This window comes from Pleurodeles waltl, chromosome 12 (genome assembly GCF_031143425.1).
Source record: "Pleurodeles waltl isolate 20211129_DDA chromosome 12, aPleWal1.hap1.20221129, whole genome shotgun sequence".
NCBI classification, from domain to species: Eukaryota; Metazoa; Chordata; class Amphibia; order Caudata; family Salamandridae; genus Pleurodeles; species Pleurodeles waltl.
In genome coordinates, this window is record NC_090451.1 from 636,485,444 (window position 1) to 636,502,637 (window position 17,194).

Consider the following 17,194-nt stretch of genomic DNA (forward strand, 5'->3'; position numbering starts at 1 on the left):
CTGTGTTATTTGTCAAGCCAGTGGCAAGACAGGTGGCACCCCAAAGGCCCCTTTAATTCTAGTACCAGTAGTAGGCGTGCCCTTTGAGAGGGCTAGGGTGGATATTGTTGGCCACCTGGACCCTCTAAATGCCTCTGGCAATAAATTCATACTGGTGGTAGCCACCAGATATCCAGAGGCCATTCCTATTAGGACCACTACAGCTCATGCAGTGGCCAAAGCCCTCATGGGACTTCTCTCCAGGGTGATTTTTTCCTAAAGAGGTGGTATCAGACAGGGGTGCAAATGTCATGTCTGCTTACCTTAAAGCCATGTGGAAGGAGTATGGTGTAACTTATAAACTAACCACCCCTTGACATCCACAAACAAATGGACTAGTTGAGAGGTTTAATACAAAAGGCATGATAGTGGGACTCTCTGAGAAACTCAGAAGGAGGTGGGATGTCCTGTTACCTTGCCTCCTCTTTCCCTACAAGGAGGATCCTCACAAAGGAGACGGCTATAGCCCATTTGAACTTCTGTTTGGACACCCTGTTAGGGGTCCCCTTGTTCTTGTAAAAGAAAGTTGGGAGCAACCTCTCAAGCCTCCAAAACAGGACATTGTTGACTATGTACTAGGCCTCAGATCTAGGATGTCCGAGTACATGAAGAGGGCTTCCAAAAACGTTAGGCCAGCCAGGAGTTGTAAAAACAATGGCATGACTAGAAGGCTGTGCTTAATGTGTATCAGCCAGGACAGAAAGTTTGGGTCCTGGAGCCTATGGCTCCTAGGGCACTCCAAGACACAAGGAGTGGACCACGCACTATTGTGGAGAAAAAGGGTGAGGTCACCTCCTTGGTGGATCTAGGCACTCCTAGAAGCCCCCACAGGGTGCTTCATTTAAACCACCTGAAACCATACTATGACAGATTTGACATGACCTTGCTCATGGCAACTGATGAGGGACAGGAAGAAGAGTGACCGTCTCCCTGGCCTCTTCTCCCACAATACAGTGGGTGACTCAGTAGATGGGGTTGTGCTTGCAGACTGCCTCTCTGAGTCACAAAAAGATGACTGATGAATCCTCCTGGGACAGTTCTCTGAATGGTCCCCCTGAACCCTGGTTCAACTATATGGTGTGACCACACCATTGTCACAGGTGACAGATTGCCTATTAAAAGTAAATTTTACAGGCAGCCTGATCATGTCAGCGAGTGCATCAAATCTGAGGTGCAAAATATGTTGTACCTGGGAGACATTGAGTCCTCTAACAACCCCTGAGCTAGTGCTGTAGTTCTTGTCCCAAAACCACACTCCCAAAACGGTACAAAAAAGAGATTATGCTTTGTGTGGACTACAGGAGTCTCAATACAGTGACTAAAACAAATGTTCATCCTATCCCAAGGACAGATGAGCTCATAGATACACTGGCTTCTACCAAGTATCTGAGCACTTTTGACCTGACTACTGGCTACTGGCAGATCAAGTTTTCAGAAGATGCCAAACCAAAAACTACACTCTCCACTCCTAGTGGGCACTATCACTTCACAGTGATGCCCTTTGAACTAAAGATTGCACCTGCCAAATTACAGAGGTTGGTGAACAAAGTTCTCCAAGGCCTGGAAAGCTTCAGTGCAGCTTATCTTGATGATATAGTGGTCTTTAGCTCCACCTGGGAGGATCGCCTGGTCCACCTTAGGAATGTGTTGGAGGCTCTGCTGAAAGCCAAAGTGCCAAATAGGGCAGGGAAAAGTGGTTTATCTGGGCCACCTTGTAGGTGGAGGCCAGATCCAACCACTACAGGCCAGAATCCAGACCATTCTAGATTGGAATGCCCCCACCACACAAACTCAAGTCAGAGCCTTCCAAGTCCTGACAGGGTACTACAGGAGGTTCATTAAGAACCATGACTTCATTGTAGCCCCCTTAAATGACCTCACCTCTAACAAGATGCCCAAGAACGTTTTGTGGACAGCTAGCTGCCAAAAAGCTTTTGATGACATTAAACAGGCCATGTGCTCTGCTCCTATATTAAGATGCACTGACTACTCCAAGCAATTTATTGTGCAGACAGATGCTTCTGGTGTAGCGATAGGGGCAGTACTATCTCAGCTGTATGAAGATTGCCAGGATCAACCTGTTGCCTTCATTAGCAGAAGGTTGACACCCAGGGAAAAGAGTTAGTCAGCCATAGAGAGGGTGGTCTTTGCTGTGGTCTGGGCTTTGCGGAAGCTGAGGCCATACTTATTTGGCACTCACTTCCTTGTTCAAACAGACCACAAGCCCTTCCTATGGTTAAAACAGATGAAAGGTGAAAATCCCCCATAGCCCTAGAGGGAATGGACTATACAGTGGAACATAGACCTGGGAGTAACCACTCCAATGCAGATGGACTCTCTAGATATTTCCACTTAGACAATGAAGACTCAACTGACCCAGGTTAGTCTTATTGTCCTTCGTTTGAGGTGGGTGGAGAGGTGGGGGGCTATGTAGGGAAGTACCCTCTTTTTGGCATGGTTATCCCCACCTTTTGCCTGCTGTCAACTGCGTTCTGACTGTTCACTGGGATGCTGCTAACCAGGACCTTGGTGACTGTGCTCTCTCCCTCTAAATTTGGTTGCTTAGGACTTTGCACAACCTACAGTTGGCATACTGGTGCCCCCATTTAAGTCCCTAGTATATGGTTAGGTATCCAGGGCGTTGGGACACCAGGGGTTCCCCATGGGCTGCAGCATGTTTGAGCCACCGATGGGAGCCCCTGCAAAATGTGTCTGCAGGCCTGCCATTGCAACCTGCGTGAAAAGGTGCATGCATCCTTCACTACATGCCATTGCACTAGGTCACTGCAAGTCACCCTATGGTAGGCCTTCCCAGCCCAGAGGGCAGGGTGCAGGTACCTGTGTGTGAGGTCACCCCAGCATGAGCAGAGGTGCCCCTACGAACTCCAGCTCCATTTTCATGGACTTCTTAAGCGCGGGGTAGCCATATTAAGCCTCAGAAACTGGACTTGTTTGGTATCAAACATGTCGGAATCATATCCCAATACTGTTGCCAGTATTGGTTGTATAATTCCATGCACTCTGGGTGGCTTCTTAGTGGACCCCCAGCATTGGTCCTACTGGTCTTATGGGGTTTTCCGGGCAGCCCAAGCTGCTGCCACCAGTCAGACAGGTTTCTGCCTTCATCCAGCTTGACCAGCTCAAGCAGAGGAAGGCAGAACAAAGGATTTCCTGTGGGAGAGGAAGGAAACACCCTCCCCTTTGGAAATAGGTGTATACTATGGCCTGGGAGGGATAGCATCCCTAAGCCACTGGTATGCTTTGAAGGGCACATTTGGTGCCCTCCTTGCATAAACCAGTTTGCAGCAGTCCAGGGAAACTGGACAATAGAAAGGGAAGTGACCACTCCCCTGTCAATCACCACCCCAGGGGTGGTGCCCAGAGCCCTCCAGGTGGCCACTTAATTCTGCCATCTTGAATCCAAGGTGGACAGAGGCCCCTGGGAGCATCCGAGGGGGCAGGGCAGGCAGGTGACGTCACATCCCCCCCCGATAGATGGTCACCCTGCCAGGTGACCAATCCCCCTTCCTGGGCTTTTTAGGGTCTACCTTTCAAGAGGGTCCTCAGATTTGACATGCAAGATTCTAGCAGGACTCCGCTGCATCGTTTACTTCATCTTCTGGCTATTGGGAATGCAACTGGACCCTCAAGGAATCGAAAATCTGCAACTCCAGCGACAACTCCTCTCTGCGACATTGTTTCTCCGGCTAGTTCCAGCAACTGCTAACACTTCCCTGGCTGTGCATCCTCTGAAGCCGACGAGTCATCAGCCTGCACAAGAAGAAGGAATCTCCCTTGGAGTGAACGAATCACTTCCCTGTGTCCCCAGGCACCAACTGCAACAACTACCGGCTGCGTGGATCCTCTCTCCTTCGGAATTGTGGGGACCCTGCATCACCGGTGGTGGTCTGGAGTGGTCTACTTGGTCGTTTCAGCCAGCTCTCTAACTTGGGAGACAGTAAGCCCTTGCCTCTCCTTGCAGGACAGTACCCCTGTGCACCACAACCCTTGCAGCTACCAAGGCTTGTTTGTTCCTCCTCCAAAGGATCTTTAGGCTCTGTATAGCACAGGCCTCCATCACTCTTACCTGCTGCTCCAGCGACATGGGACTCTTCTCTAACTGTGCTGAGTGGGCCTCACTGTGACTCCTGTGCCTGCTGCCCATGGGTAGCCTGGGGGGCTGCCTCCTCTTCTTGTGACTCTCCCAGCTGCTGAGGGTCACCTCAGACTCCCCTCCTTGGGTCGAGTCCCCTGGGCCTTGCTAAACATCCTTCTCTGACTCTAGCATTTGCCAAGGCTTGTTGGTGGTTTTCCAGCACCACTGACTGCATCACGACCGTCGACATGGGACATCACTTGCATAACTTTTGAACTCCTCTTCTGCTCCTGTGCTGCACTTCTGATTTTCTTCATCCACCGTCGACCTAGTCCTGCATCCACAGAAGGGTGGGTAGTGGCTCCTGCCACAACTGGACACTCCAACTCGAACTGGACTGGGTCCCCTTCTTTTGCACATCCTCTTTTGTCAGGATCCACCTTTGGTTTCTTCCAGTCTTGTCTGGGTCTTGCACAGTCCTTTTCCAAAGTGTTCCTGTGCGTTTGAGGGAAAACCAGGTACTTACCTCTCCTCCCCTAGTCGCCAGGGGGCAACCTGGTACTTACCTTGTGGGGTTCCTAGTTACTCCAGCTCCCCTCTACTGATTCCACTTCCTTGGGTGTGGAACTGCCTTTCACATTCCACTTACTTAGTATATGGTTTGGTCTCCCCCCTAGGGCCTTCACTATTTACTATTGTTTTACTATTTGCTATTGCTTTCTATGCTAATCATTGACATCTAATGTATACATAATAGTGTGTTTACTTACCCCCTATTGGAGTATTGCCTATTCAGTATTTTATTATTTGTGTTACTATAATGAAGTACCTTTATTTTTGTAACACTGTGTGGTTCTTTCATGTGTGTAAGTGTTGTGTGACTGTAGTGGTATTGCATAAGCTTTGCATGTCTCCTAGTTAAGTTTTGCTGCTCATCCACTGCTACCTCTAGAGAACCTAGCTTCCTAGACACTATCTACACCTCACTAATAGGGGAATACCTGGACCTGATATAAGGTGATAATACCATGTGTGCTCACCACACACCAGGCCAACTTCCTACACTCACCACCACAAAACAACTGTCCAAGGCAGCTGGACCCCTCAGCACCACAGGCACACATAAATTACCTGGAGATTCAAGCCATCAGACTAGCCCTGAAAACGTTTGTTCCACTGCTACAGTGAAAACTGTGCTATTAAAGACAGAGAACATGACAGACATGTTCTACATTCAGAATCAGCGTTCCATCCATTCTTCTCATCTTTCTGTGCAGGTCCCAACAAATTTGGCACAGGGCAGTTTGTTTCAACATTCACCTGTTGGGGGAACATCTCTCGGAAGAGGAGAACATCTATTGTGGGGTCCCCAATATCCAATGGAGCATGAAGCTAAAGCACCCGTGAAAGGAATTCTCACAGTTAGAGTACCAGGGCATAATTGAACTGTGTGTCTCACCAATGAACAATCCATTATTCCCTGTAGCTAAACCTGACCATTCATACACAATAGTCTTAGACTACAGACATTTAAACAGTCATACACGCACATTTGCTATACAAAATGCACACAGCACAGCATTTATGAACAACATAGTGTGCAAAAAATACAAAACAACCCTGGATATTTCCAACGTTTTTTTCTGCCAAAATATAGCGCCTGAAAGTAGGAATTTAACAAGTTCCAGCGCTTTAGGCTCTCAGAAAAATGTTTGCGTACTCCCACAAGGGTACAAGAAAATTCCAGGACTGTTTTCAGCTTGTGTAACATCTATTTTACATGGCATTGACCCTGATGGGTTGTCCAACGTGGATGATATCTACCTTGCAGATGACGACCTCATGCAACACATAATATTGGTAGCCCACTTTGTTGTGGGATTTGCCAAATTCAGCTACAATTTCAATAAAAAAAAAAAAATGAAAATAGCCTTCTTTAGTGTCTCTTTTTGGGATATGAATTATTAGATGAAGGCAAGAGCCTTGCGCCCCAATTTGTAGAAAATTGCGCACAACTACATCCTCCAAACACCATCAAAAGGCCAGTCTTTGTTGGGCTTTTCAAATGTTGGAAGAATATACATTCCAGATTATGCAGAACGCAGTAAACTTTTATATGACTTGATACGTCCTGACCTTTCCAGCAAATAATGGACAATCAAACACATGCGTTCTCAGAGCATTACAGCAAGACATGCTTGCAGCTAAACACCTACACACAAGGGACAACAAAAAACATTTGGTCATCAGAGTAATTGCTGGTGCCATTGGTTTCACCTACGTAACATTCATTGAGGGTGAGACCGTCCCAATTGCACACAAATCACATCTATACTCTACAGCAGAACAATGCTTTGCTTCCACTGAGAAAATTCTCACTGCTGTTCAGATGGCTGTCATTAAAGAGAGACCTCTGGCCCAGGAGAAACATATTATTGTCGTATCACGGCCCTTGCCAACCAAAGCTAGCGTTCCTAATGCTAAAGTATTACATCCACGTTGGATTCATTGTGCAATGTCTTTGTAATTTTGAGTCAAACGTATAGTCAGCATAAGTGGATGTCAAACTGAAGAAATTTTGCAATACAAACTTGAATACCCAGTTCCAAACACATTGCCTATTGAACAATATCAAACAATTATGTACACTGATGGTTCAGCCCAACCAGCTACAGGTACAAAACATCAATACTCCTTCGCTTGCGCAGGCGTGAGTGGCTACATGAAGGATGGTGAATTCCATCCACAACACACTTACATGCAGACCTTAGGGGACTGCACTGCACAATTAGCAGAGCTCAAGGCTCTGGTGATGGCACTGGAACACGCGGATCCTGAGCAGCTGATGCTGACTGTATGTGATTCATACTATTGGTTCCAGCCCTTCAATGAATATCTGCATTACTGGCACCAAAATGGGTTCAGAGATTCAAAAGGAAACACCATTAAACACAGACTTCTACAGGGAAAAGTAGTGGATCTGAAGGAAACGCTACCTAGTGTCCATGTTGTACATACACTGGGACCAGCGTGTTGAATACTGTTGACTGAGAAAGCATCCAAATCAGCAGTAGCTATGGCTTCTGTTGCTGCAGTAACTCGTTCAAGAATGAAATTGGATGCTGATGGCTGCTGTGAATGCCTCGTCTGACGGCCCGCCCTTGCCAAATGCATATCCTGTCAAATATTCCTACTGCATATCATGCCCCAAAACAGCCCTAGTGGTAATACCACAGGTGGGTAATCATGTGATTCCCAATAAACATCAAAGACCAGAATTGATCAGAGCAGTGCAGGAGGGAATTGCTTCTGCCAATGCTGGCGTGTTGGCTACAATATCATTGTTACAAGCTTGTTGCTGGTGGACAGGTCTCTACAAACAGACCAAGCAGTATGTCCTTTGTTGTGAGATCTATCAACAAATAAAAGGCTCCACCGTCAAATGCCCACCGCAGACACCCCTTCTAATTTCAATTACTTGGACTGTGGTCTCTTGACACCTGACTGTGCATACACATATATTTTAGTCACTGTTGACTCATGCTCCAGATATCTATGGGTTTGACCACAATGGTTGGCTCACGTTCGAACTGTTATAAAAAATTTGCAAGTCTTTATCAGTACATATGCTGTTGCGGCTTTCCACTCGGACCACGGCCCTGCTTTTGCCTTAAGGGCTTTCAGGTACGCCATGGCTTCGTTAAAGGTACAACTGCATTATTTGTCTCCATTTCATCCTGGGGGAAACAGTGTCGTGGAGTGCAGAAACCGGGATTTAAAGCAATCCTTAACAGCCAGAGTATTAGGCACAAGTCGTAGTTGGCTTACACACCTGTATGGAGTCCAGAGAGCACTTAATAATCTTCCCACAAGGTCCCTGGGGGAGGGGAAAGCGGGGGGGGGCAACCTCATACGAATGCCTGTTTGGAACATAAATGTATGTTCCAGATCTTGATGGTCTTGGCACGGAAGTGGCAGATACACCTTTTAACTTAAACAAAGGTGTCACGTTCTTGCAGGACTAAAAACCGTTCTGTGACGACAACGCATCTCCCAGTGCCGGTAAGGGATGTTCCAATAACATCTACTGACTGGATTCCCATAGTTGGGGATCTAGTGCTTGAAAACATTGCAGTGAAAAAGGAGTTTGGTCCTTCCTATTGTGTACCAGCTCCACTCCTCGGAATACACAGTACCAGAACTGTCATTATACTACTGCTGCCTGGTTCTAAAGAAAATCGCTTTGTCTCTATTGACAATGTCAGGCTACACCATATGGCCGATCCTGCACAGCAGACCTAGGTGAATCCCTCTCACTACAGTCCAGGATGTTCCTCTACAGGTTTTAAAGAGCAATGCTGATACCTCTCCGAGCTTGGGGAGGGTGGAAAATGATCTTTCATTATTCCCACTAACTTCTTCTGCGACAAGCAACGTCAACAACATTGAGTGATTCTACTCAAATTCTTCAAAAACGGATGGTATAATCTACTATGATCCACTGAGGGAGACTTCTGCTAGCTCTCCTCCTTCAAACATGATTAATGTTTTTGCACAAACTTCTTTCTGGATATTTTGCTGACATCAATGACACTTTCACTGACTCATCTGCATCTACTGCAACAGAACGGTCAAGAGCACGTAAGGTGATCATTTGGCTCAAAATGTACTATTGTATTCTTCCCAGGAACTATCTATGGCTTTTTTTTACCTGTACTTGCCATCCTCCTTTGGATTGGGTTTGTCATTGTTTTCTTTTTACTAATGCATGGTCATAACCTTCCTGAACACTCTACAGTTGAACTGGTGGATGAGGTCCTAAAACCACATTTTTCTTCTCACAAGGTCCGTAGAGACTTGTCTCTAGTGAACATTTCCGCTGTACCAATTCCGAATGGGATTGTTTGGGATAAAGTATCATTTGATATATTTACGGCCCAATGAAGGCCATTCAAATTCCTTATGTTTTTAAACTTTCCATGAACGATGTTATAACACCCCGAGTTGTTTCTGATGATTGGGATGTAAAAACAGTTGATTCTATGATGACTGATCCGCAATATTTCATTGTATTTGAAAGTGAGGAGGTGTAGCGATCCAAAGAGAATTATGGAGATATGTTCTGTTATAATTATTATGGACATCATTTCATTCACAGAGCAAGTACCCCAAAGACTATTTTTAATTTTACACATTGGGAACTTTGTCTGACTCTGCCGGGGGAGTTCCAAAACATATACTGAAACATTTGCCTATTTCTCTGACCACAATGTTAAAAATGCTGAGTCATATTATTTTAAATTGCCAGTAATGGAAAGTAAACACATTATTGAGTGATACAAAATTAATTTATTCAGATTCCTTCGTTTCCCGGTTAGCTATAGAAGGCTATGAATATTGGTTGAAGTCGATTGACTTAAAAAGTGTGTGGGGAACTAAATATTGGCAAATAGGGGGGAAGGAAGCTTTATTTAGAGCATGCTTGATTCCTGTTCAAATGCTATTTTTTAAATTAAACTGTACAACAGACAAGTTGTTTAGGCTTGGCAAAAATTAAGGATTTGAATGCGACCAGTATTCCTGCCCCTGCCAAATTTTACAAATGGCAAAAGCACATAAATGCATCCAAAGATCGGCTCAATGGGTAGGTCCAGAATGGAACATTTAACACATCACTTTCACGTCCTGGTGGGTGGTTATTGTGGCCAGTGGACACCAATGGGTGCCATACACGTTTTGCAGACTCCACGTGGGGGTTTGGAACAAGTAAGCTAGACCCTTGCTATGTCTCAACGGAACACTCGGGTATAGTAACAACATATAGAGTGTATGGAAATTATGCCAGCAATGGTTGAAAAGTTCATCACTTGATGCTGTTTAAGAACACCTCAGGCTCCTGTCCAACGAATCTGCAGAATTTCCTCTTAGGCCCCAGAAGACAACACAGAAAGCGGTTCTTATATGCAGTATATAACAAGATTTCGGAACTTTCTCAACAAGAAGCTGCTGCCTGGTTAAGGCAAACAGATCAGGAAAATTTACAGAAAGCATTAGCCATTGTAGATAATGGCATTAACACCTTGACGGACCGGATATACACATTGTCTCTTCTGCAATAGACACAGTACAGAGCGACATGTCATCTTTACTGAATGGACAGTCAGCTAAGGTCCATTATGCAGTTAGGTTAGACACTACAAACATTGAAAGCAGGTCGCACTCCCTGGCAACACATTAGCGCAAGGGATACATTTTCAACATTTAATTTAATGTGTCAACAACAAATAATGGCTAAGAAGAAAGCGACTTACATCATGCTAAATATCGAGACATTAGAAAAGTTGTCTTTTACTGTGGCTGAAATAACATCTGCTGAGTGGTTGATACACAGGGTTATTAATGTGCCTATTTCAACACTTCAAGTCACATCCTGCTTGAGACACATTCCAGTAGGCAGATATGAAAGGCTGGGAGATAGTTACATACATGAGGTTTGGGAGCTTCCCTTTTAATACAAATGTTTCAATGGCATGTAAGAGGACTTTCTTAGCAGCAGTAAATGCAAGACTACTGTGAGCCATTTGATGGTTTGTAAGCAGCTGTCCTTGCACAGGTGTGTAATGTTGCAGCGGCAAACTTGGCTTTCTATCTGAAGGGAGTTCCGGTCCCCCCTTGATTAGACCTGCGTTCCAGGTGCTCTCAAACAGTCACTATGTGCTCCTTAACAGTGAGAGTTGTTGTGGAATGCGAGCCAGAATAGCTTGTGTCGTTTTGGTCTCCCAAATTGTCACCTGTTGTGGGAGTGTCCTTTTCCCCTCTTCACAACAAAGGGAAGTAGCAGAGCTTTGGCCTCATATTGCTACTTCAGATGTGAATTTTGACATGTTGAGTGGACTCAAGGCTTTATTGTTTTAAAAACATGTGGTGCTTACATCTGCGAGTGAGACCTATGCGCTTCAAGTTGCAAGGTCATCTGCAGGGATTCAGTCACTTTTAAGAGCAAACTTTCTGTGACACTTTGGTGAACTTGTGGGATGAATATGTAACGCGTCCAGTACTACTGGAATTTCGCATTTCTTAAAGGCTGTTGGTTCTGGTTTTGTTCACACCTTTTCCTCTATATTTGGCTTAATACCTTCAGCCTTACACTCAATATTTCTGGATGTTTTGGGGGGAATTTCCGATTACTTTGGCTATAATAGGTAGCATTCTGCTGTTGCTATTTTTTCTGTGCAATGCTGTCCCTTCAAAACAAGGAGAACTGAAAACGCTTTCACAGGCACAACTGTGTCGCAAATGTATTATGCAGTATTTCAGAGCACCACTCCTAAAAGAACTGGAGTGCGACTGGTCAGACCGATTTTTGATTGTGTGCAGCCGGTGTTTCGATGCCTTTGGTGCCTTTTCGAATGTGCACTTAAAGTTTGTCTTTCTACACAGCATTTACTTTCATTGGATGCTGATCTGTTGATGTTCTCGTTGAGGGCTCATTACCAGACATGCTCGTCGAGGGTGCGTTTGCTCTGGGAAGCTGTTGTGGATAATGGAGCTGTTAACTCACCATTGGGCACACCACAGAATGCTGCTGCCTCAGCTGAAGCTCAGGCTTTGGAACACAAGTGCTCTATGGTTTTCCTTGGCACCGATTTGGATATTTTATCTACCTGCCGAAATGGAACATTTGCTGGCTTCAATTGTCCCAGATATAATTGGCGATTTTAAAAAGGACATTGACTTTTGAATTCATTTTTTTTTTTTTTGTCACTACTAATGTTTTAAATTGCCCTTTTTTCCGGTCCAGGGAGGACCTTGCTTGTCAGTTTGGGCTGGACTGTTCCCATGAGGAACAGGGTCAAGACTGATTTGCATATGGCTGGCTCCAAGCTGGATCGGTATGGTGTGCAAAAGAGCGATGGATTATACCCAGATCTGTGACTGGGGGTGAGTGTTTGCATTGTTCAGCACTCCGTCCATCATCCCTTTGTGTTCCCAAATAGGAAGGCCCAAACCTTATATTCTAAGGACAATGGAAATAGAACATGCTTTCTTTCATAGACAGCACCAAAATTAAAAATCACTCTTTCAGGAAGAAATGGAAAAAACATTCTCTGAACAGTCCCTTCTCCTGAGGCTTTTCTAAATGTTTAGTTGCATTCTACATGTGCCATCACTGAGCCCCAACCAACACCTAGCCAGTATATCAAGCAAGCACTGGCAATGCCAATACGTCTGGCTTTAAAGGAACGTTGTATGGAAATGTGAAGCACTATAAGTAATAGCATGGGAAAAGATATGTATTTGTGTGGATGCAAAGAACTGTAGAATGATATGTGTAGGTTAAAAGGTCAGGTGAGAGTTGCACCGTCAATCCAGACCTAAATATTTATGTCGGTTAAGACTGCCCTCCTCCCATTTATGCCTCTGAAGTGTTCCAATGGCTTGTGTGTGTCCCTGAAATTTCAGGCTTAGGCAGCTGGATAAATAAACAAAATGATCATGTGTGGAAAGCAAGCTGTCTTTTTTTGGACACACACAACTTCTGCCCGATCAAAACATGTACCCCTGGCTCCCAACGTTTGGGCAGGGCCAAAGGCCCTCTTTGGTAAGGATCACATAATTGTCTGGCAACAGCTACTCTGTAAAGCCAGACCATAGAGACTCCTTAATCAAATGAAAAAGAATTCTTAAACTGCTCACCAAGCGGCTCTGTCAGTTTCTTTGTCTCAGCCAAACAGTCATTGTCAGCAAATGCATTCCCAGAAACAAGAGACATATTACTTATTGAATACTAAATTAAATGTCCACTTATATCATGATAATTACATGCACTGTGGATTTCTACTGTTTCATCATGACTAACATTCCTTCTGCACTTTAATCTCATCTGCAGTTTCATCTATGTAAGACCATAGATTCCGGGTGAAGCCATATGGTGACAAGATTAGAAGTCAGACTCAAAACACAATGGACCAACAACCATGTAGGACACTTATGGGTCCTGGCCCCTTACCTTGTCCATTTCAAGCAAGTAGGCATCAATGTAGTCCTTTGGGTTCTCAGCATCAAGTGTTTGTCTGTGCTCCTGGATCGTCTTGTCAATGAACTGGAATATTTCACAAGCATTGTCCAATATTTTCTGGTGTGGCCCAGGAAAGGGTCTCAAAAAAGGGCACATATTGACCATCTGAAAGTACACAACAGAATGCTAAAAGAATACAGAGGTTGTCCTAAACTCACAGCTTTCAAAATCCTCATACGTCCTTCTCAATATTTGCTGCCAGTCTGAGGGCTGTTCCAAACACAAGTCACTCTTAGGTGGCCTGTAGTAAACAACTTTTCCTTATGTTAATCTACGCACTTCATTGTTGTACGTTTTTTGCCTCTCTATCAAAGTGTCCATTCTCAGGTGAAAACCCTTGGTAAAGGGCTGCAAAAGGGCACCTACTGTGCATATCATAGGATAAATTTGAACAGACATATGCCTTCACATCTCTTCAACACTCTGTTAGCCACCTTAGACCTACCATTTTACAAAACTGTGTAATTTGGTGCATTAATGAAATTGGCTGACATAGAACAAAACAAGAATACAACCGGTGAAAGGGTGACAATCTTCTGTCCTAGTAAAATGGTATCAAACTGACACCTTAAGAGAAAATGTCTCCCACTGCACATTACAGGAAATGGTTTCTCAAATGTTTATGTATTTCTTGCAGTGAAATAAAGATACTTTGGTAGAAAGAAAACACTGTGGTTCTTGGCCTTACCTGAGCAGCCATCCCGCCAGCCAGCCGAACGTTGTTGCTAACTAGATGAAGAAGATACTGGAATTTGGCATTGCTGTACTCAAACCGATTTCCAAAGACAAGTGAGCAAATTATGTTGGAGACAGCATTGGTTACTTTGAACTGAGGATCAAATGGCTGACCTGAAGACAAAGTATTGGAAAGGAGTGTTCAACACTGGAAAGTTAGAGTGCCTCTAATCTACATAAAGGATTACTTTGATGTTAACTCATACAGATAGTGCACCATGAAGGTGCAATTCAAGCCAAATAATTGGTGTATATGAGTCTCCAATGCCAGCATAAAGCACCTGACACCAGCAAAGAGACTCTCAAACACATAAGGAGGCACCAATCATGACAAAGGTACCCTGGGACAAGCAAAGAACCCCAGGAGACAAAAAAGAACCCCAGCACAGAACAAATAACCCCCACCTCATCAGTTTTCCACAGAAACAGCAAATAACACCACTATCACCAGCAAATAGAGATTATAACACCAGCAAAAAGAAACCACCACCATTTAAGAAAGCCCACCACTATCTAAGAGCATCCAGCACCACTATATGACCCGTACAACTACCAACAAAGAGCCCCAATACCAGCAATTGGTCTTTGTTGCCAGAAATGAGCGCCTGTAATCAGTTACATCCACCACTTACTCTACAAGCTAAGAAACTATGCGCCCAATATAGAGTCTGACCCAAACAAAATATCTGCCCCTCAAAAAAAAAAAAACTTCAGTAAAGCCTCTTTGGCACCAGAAGAGACTCATACCACATCAGACTTTCAACACCAGATGGCCCCATGGTCAGCAGAGAGACTATCAGTTAAGCTACTCTCCAGTCACCATTTGAGAGGCCGCAGGGTTACAGCTGCCAACAGGGGGCACCGGCCACCAAAAAAAGGACAAAGTCACAGAATGTCCAAGGAATGACCATCATATCCTACGCAGACGAAACCCAGCTCAACCTCTCACTATCAGAATACCCCTTCCAGCACAAGGGCCAACTTCTGCATGTGTATGACGGACATCGCCGACTGGATGAAAAACAACTGCCTGAAACTCAACACAGAGAAAAACGGAAGTGCTGATCTTTGGGAATAACACCTCCCCATGGAAAGATTCTTGGCGGTCTTCCGAACCAGGACCCCCACCCACTCCGACAGACCACGCATGCAACCTTGGCATTATCCTGGACAGCAAGCTTACCATGAAAAAGCAGATCAACGCAGTCTCCTCCGCCTGCTTCCTCATTCCTTGTATGCTCCGTAAGATTTTCATATGTTTCCTCAACCGTCACTCAGGTTCTAGTCACCAGTCTGGTGGAATGCAGCAACGTACTCTATGTAGGAATCACCATGCACCTCCTAAGGAGACTACAGAATACAGCAGCCAGACTCATCCTCAACCTCCCCAAACGGACCCACAACCCCCCGCCACCCATCCTCCGCACCCCCCACCCCTCTGCCCCCCCCATCCCCTGGCACAAGAAGCTCCACTGGCTGCCGATTCCGAAGAGATGCCAATTTAAAATTCTGATTCACTCCTACAAAGCCCTTCACAATCAAGGACCAGCATACATCAACAAATGCTTAAACCCTCCAGACACCTGAGCTCTGCTTCCCTCGTCCTCGCACTCATCCCCTGCATCCACACAAGCAACAGTGGAGGATGCTCCTTCTCCTAGCTCACCGTGAAATCCTGGAACAACCCCAGCCCGCTTTATCTACGGACCTTAACACTCTCTTGTGGAATTAAAAAAAGGACTAAAGACCTCGCTGTTCAACTGAGCCCCCTCAGCAGCACCTAGATACCCTTGTGGGTGATTAGCAGCGCTCTAATAAATCCTGGTTTTGTTTATTTGACAGAGAGCCCTAGTGACCAGTAAAAATGCTACCTAAACAAAGGCAAAGTTGTCCTACCCTTTGTTTCTTGAAAGGCCCGGATCAGGAATGTTGATTTCTCGGATATCTGTGCTTCTATGCTCTTCTTCCCCAAGCCAAAATTTCGAAGAGTCATCAGAGTAAATCTACGTTGTTGTTTCCAAGAAGGTCCATACGGGGCAGTCAGTATCCCTGAAAAACAAAATATATATTGTTTTTGTAGGAAGCTGGCCTGGTATGTAGTGGGTACCTTGGGAACTTACACCAGGTCCAGTTATACCTTATTAGTGAAATGTAGAGTTCTAGCAGCTTAGGCTGATAGAGGCAGCTATAGCAAAGCAGCTTAGGCTGAACTAGGAGACATGCAAAGCTCCTGCAATAGCACTTATAGTTACACAGTACTTATACACAAGTAAAGACAATACTCAGTGTTACCAAAAATAAAGGTATCTTTATTTGGGCGACGCAGTACCAAACATATCTTAGAGGCAATACTCCTTCTGGAGGTAAGTATTATACACAATATATACACTAGACACCAAAATAAGGTAAGTAATTAGACATAGAATAGTGCAAACAATAGGAAATGCTACAGAATCCAATGGGAGAAAATAGGTCTAGGGATAACACAAACCATATACTAGGAAAGTGGAATGTGAATCAAAAATTCCTCCCTAGACAAGTGTAGTGTGTGCAGAATCGCTGGGAAAGTAAGAATACAGTAAAGGTAAGTAAATGTCCCCACCCCAGAGCACAGAAAAGCAGGAGTACTGCAAGTTTCCTGAGGACACACTACAAGTAGTGATTAGAGTTATTGCAAGACCCAACCAAGACTGCACTCAACAAATGGTGGATTCCTGGACCTGAAGACCTGCAGAGGAAGGAGACCAAGTCCAGAAGTCAAAAGAAGGCCCAGCAAGGACAGGAGCCCCTGCCAACCCAGAAGAGGGTAAAGTTCCTGGTTGGACGAAGACTGCAGAAATGCCCCCAAGGAAGATGTCAGCGGGTTCCTGCGTGATGCACTGGATGTCCCACGAAGAGAAGTTGGATGCAGGTGAGTTTTGGCGCTGGTTTCCTCCAACAAACCTTGGTTCTGGCAAAGTCGCGTTTTGAATCAAGTTGGTGCTATCTGGACCCAGGAGGGAGCTGGGTGCCTCAACTCTCTGTGAGGAGGAAGAGGGGGCTCTAGGCACTTCAGAGAGCCCTCAGGACATCAGATAGGACCCACTGGAGTCCCAGGACACAGGGACAAAGGAGGAGCAAAATGCAGTTGGTGCAACACTACAAAGGAAGGTCCTACTCTGCCGGATAACAACGCAGCTAGTTGAGCGACTCAGGATAGAGTGCTGGGGACCTGGGCCAGGTTGTGCACGAAGGAATTTTTAAAT

General features: G+C 45.1%; 1 protein-coding gene across 2 annotated transcripts in view; it reads right to left on the minus strand.

Moving 5' to 3' along the window:
- Window positions 1-17,194, minus strand: part of LOC138268455 (cytochrome P450 2C28-like) — a 126,899-nt gene that overhangs the window by 28,405 nt on the left and 81,300 nt on the right. For both annotated transcript variants that reach the window (XR_011200004.1, XM_069218108.1), the window contains exons 3-5: window positions 15,846-15,998; window positions 13,903-14,063; window positions 13,146-13,319 (exon numbers count right to left, since the gene is read on the minus strand). Coding sequence is in view for 1 of the 2 variants with exons in the window: in XM_069218108.1 (XP_069074209.1) it covers window positions 13,146-13,319; window positions 13,903-14,063; window positions 15,846-15,998 (488 nt within the window). In the remaining variant the exon portion in view is untranslated. The remainder of the gene's footprint in view (window positions 1-13,145; window positions 13,320-13,902; window positions 14,064-15,845; window positions 15,999-17,194) is intronic.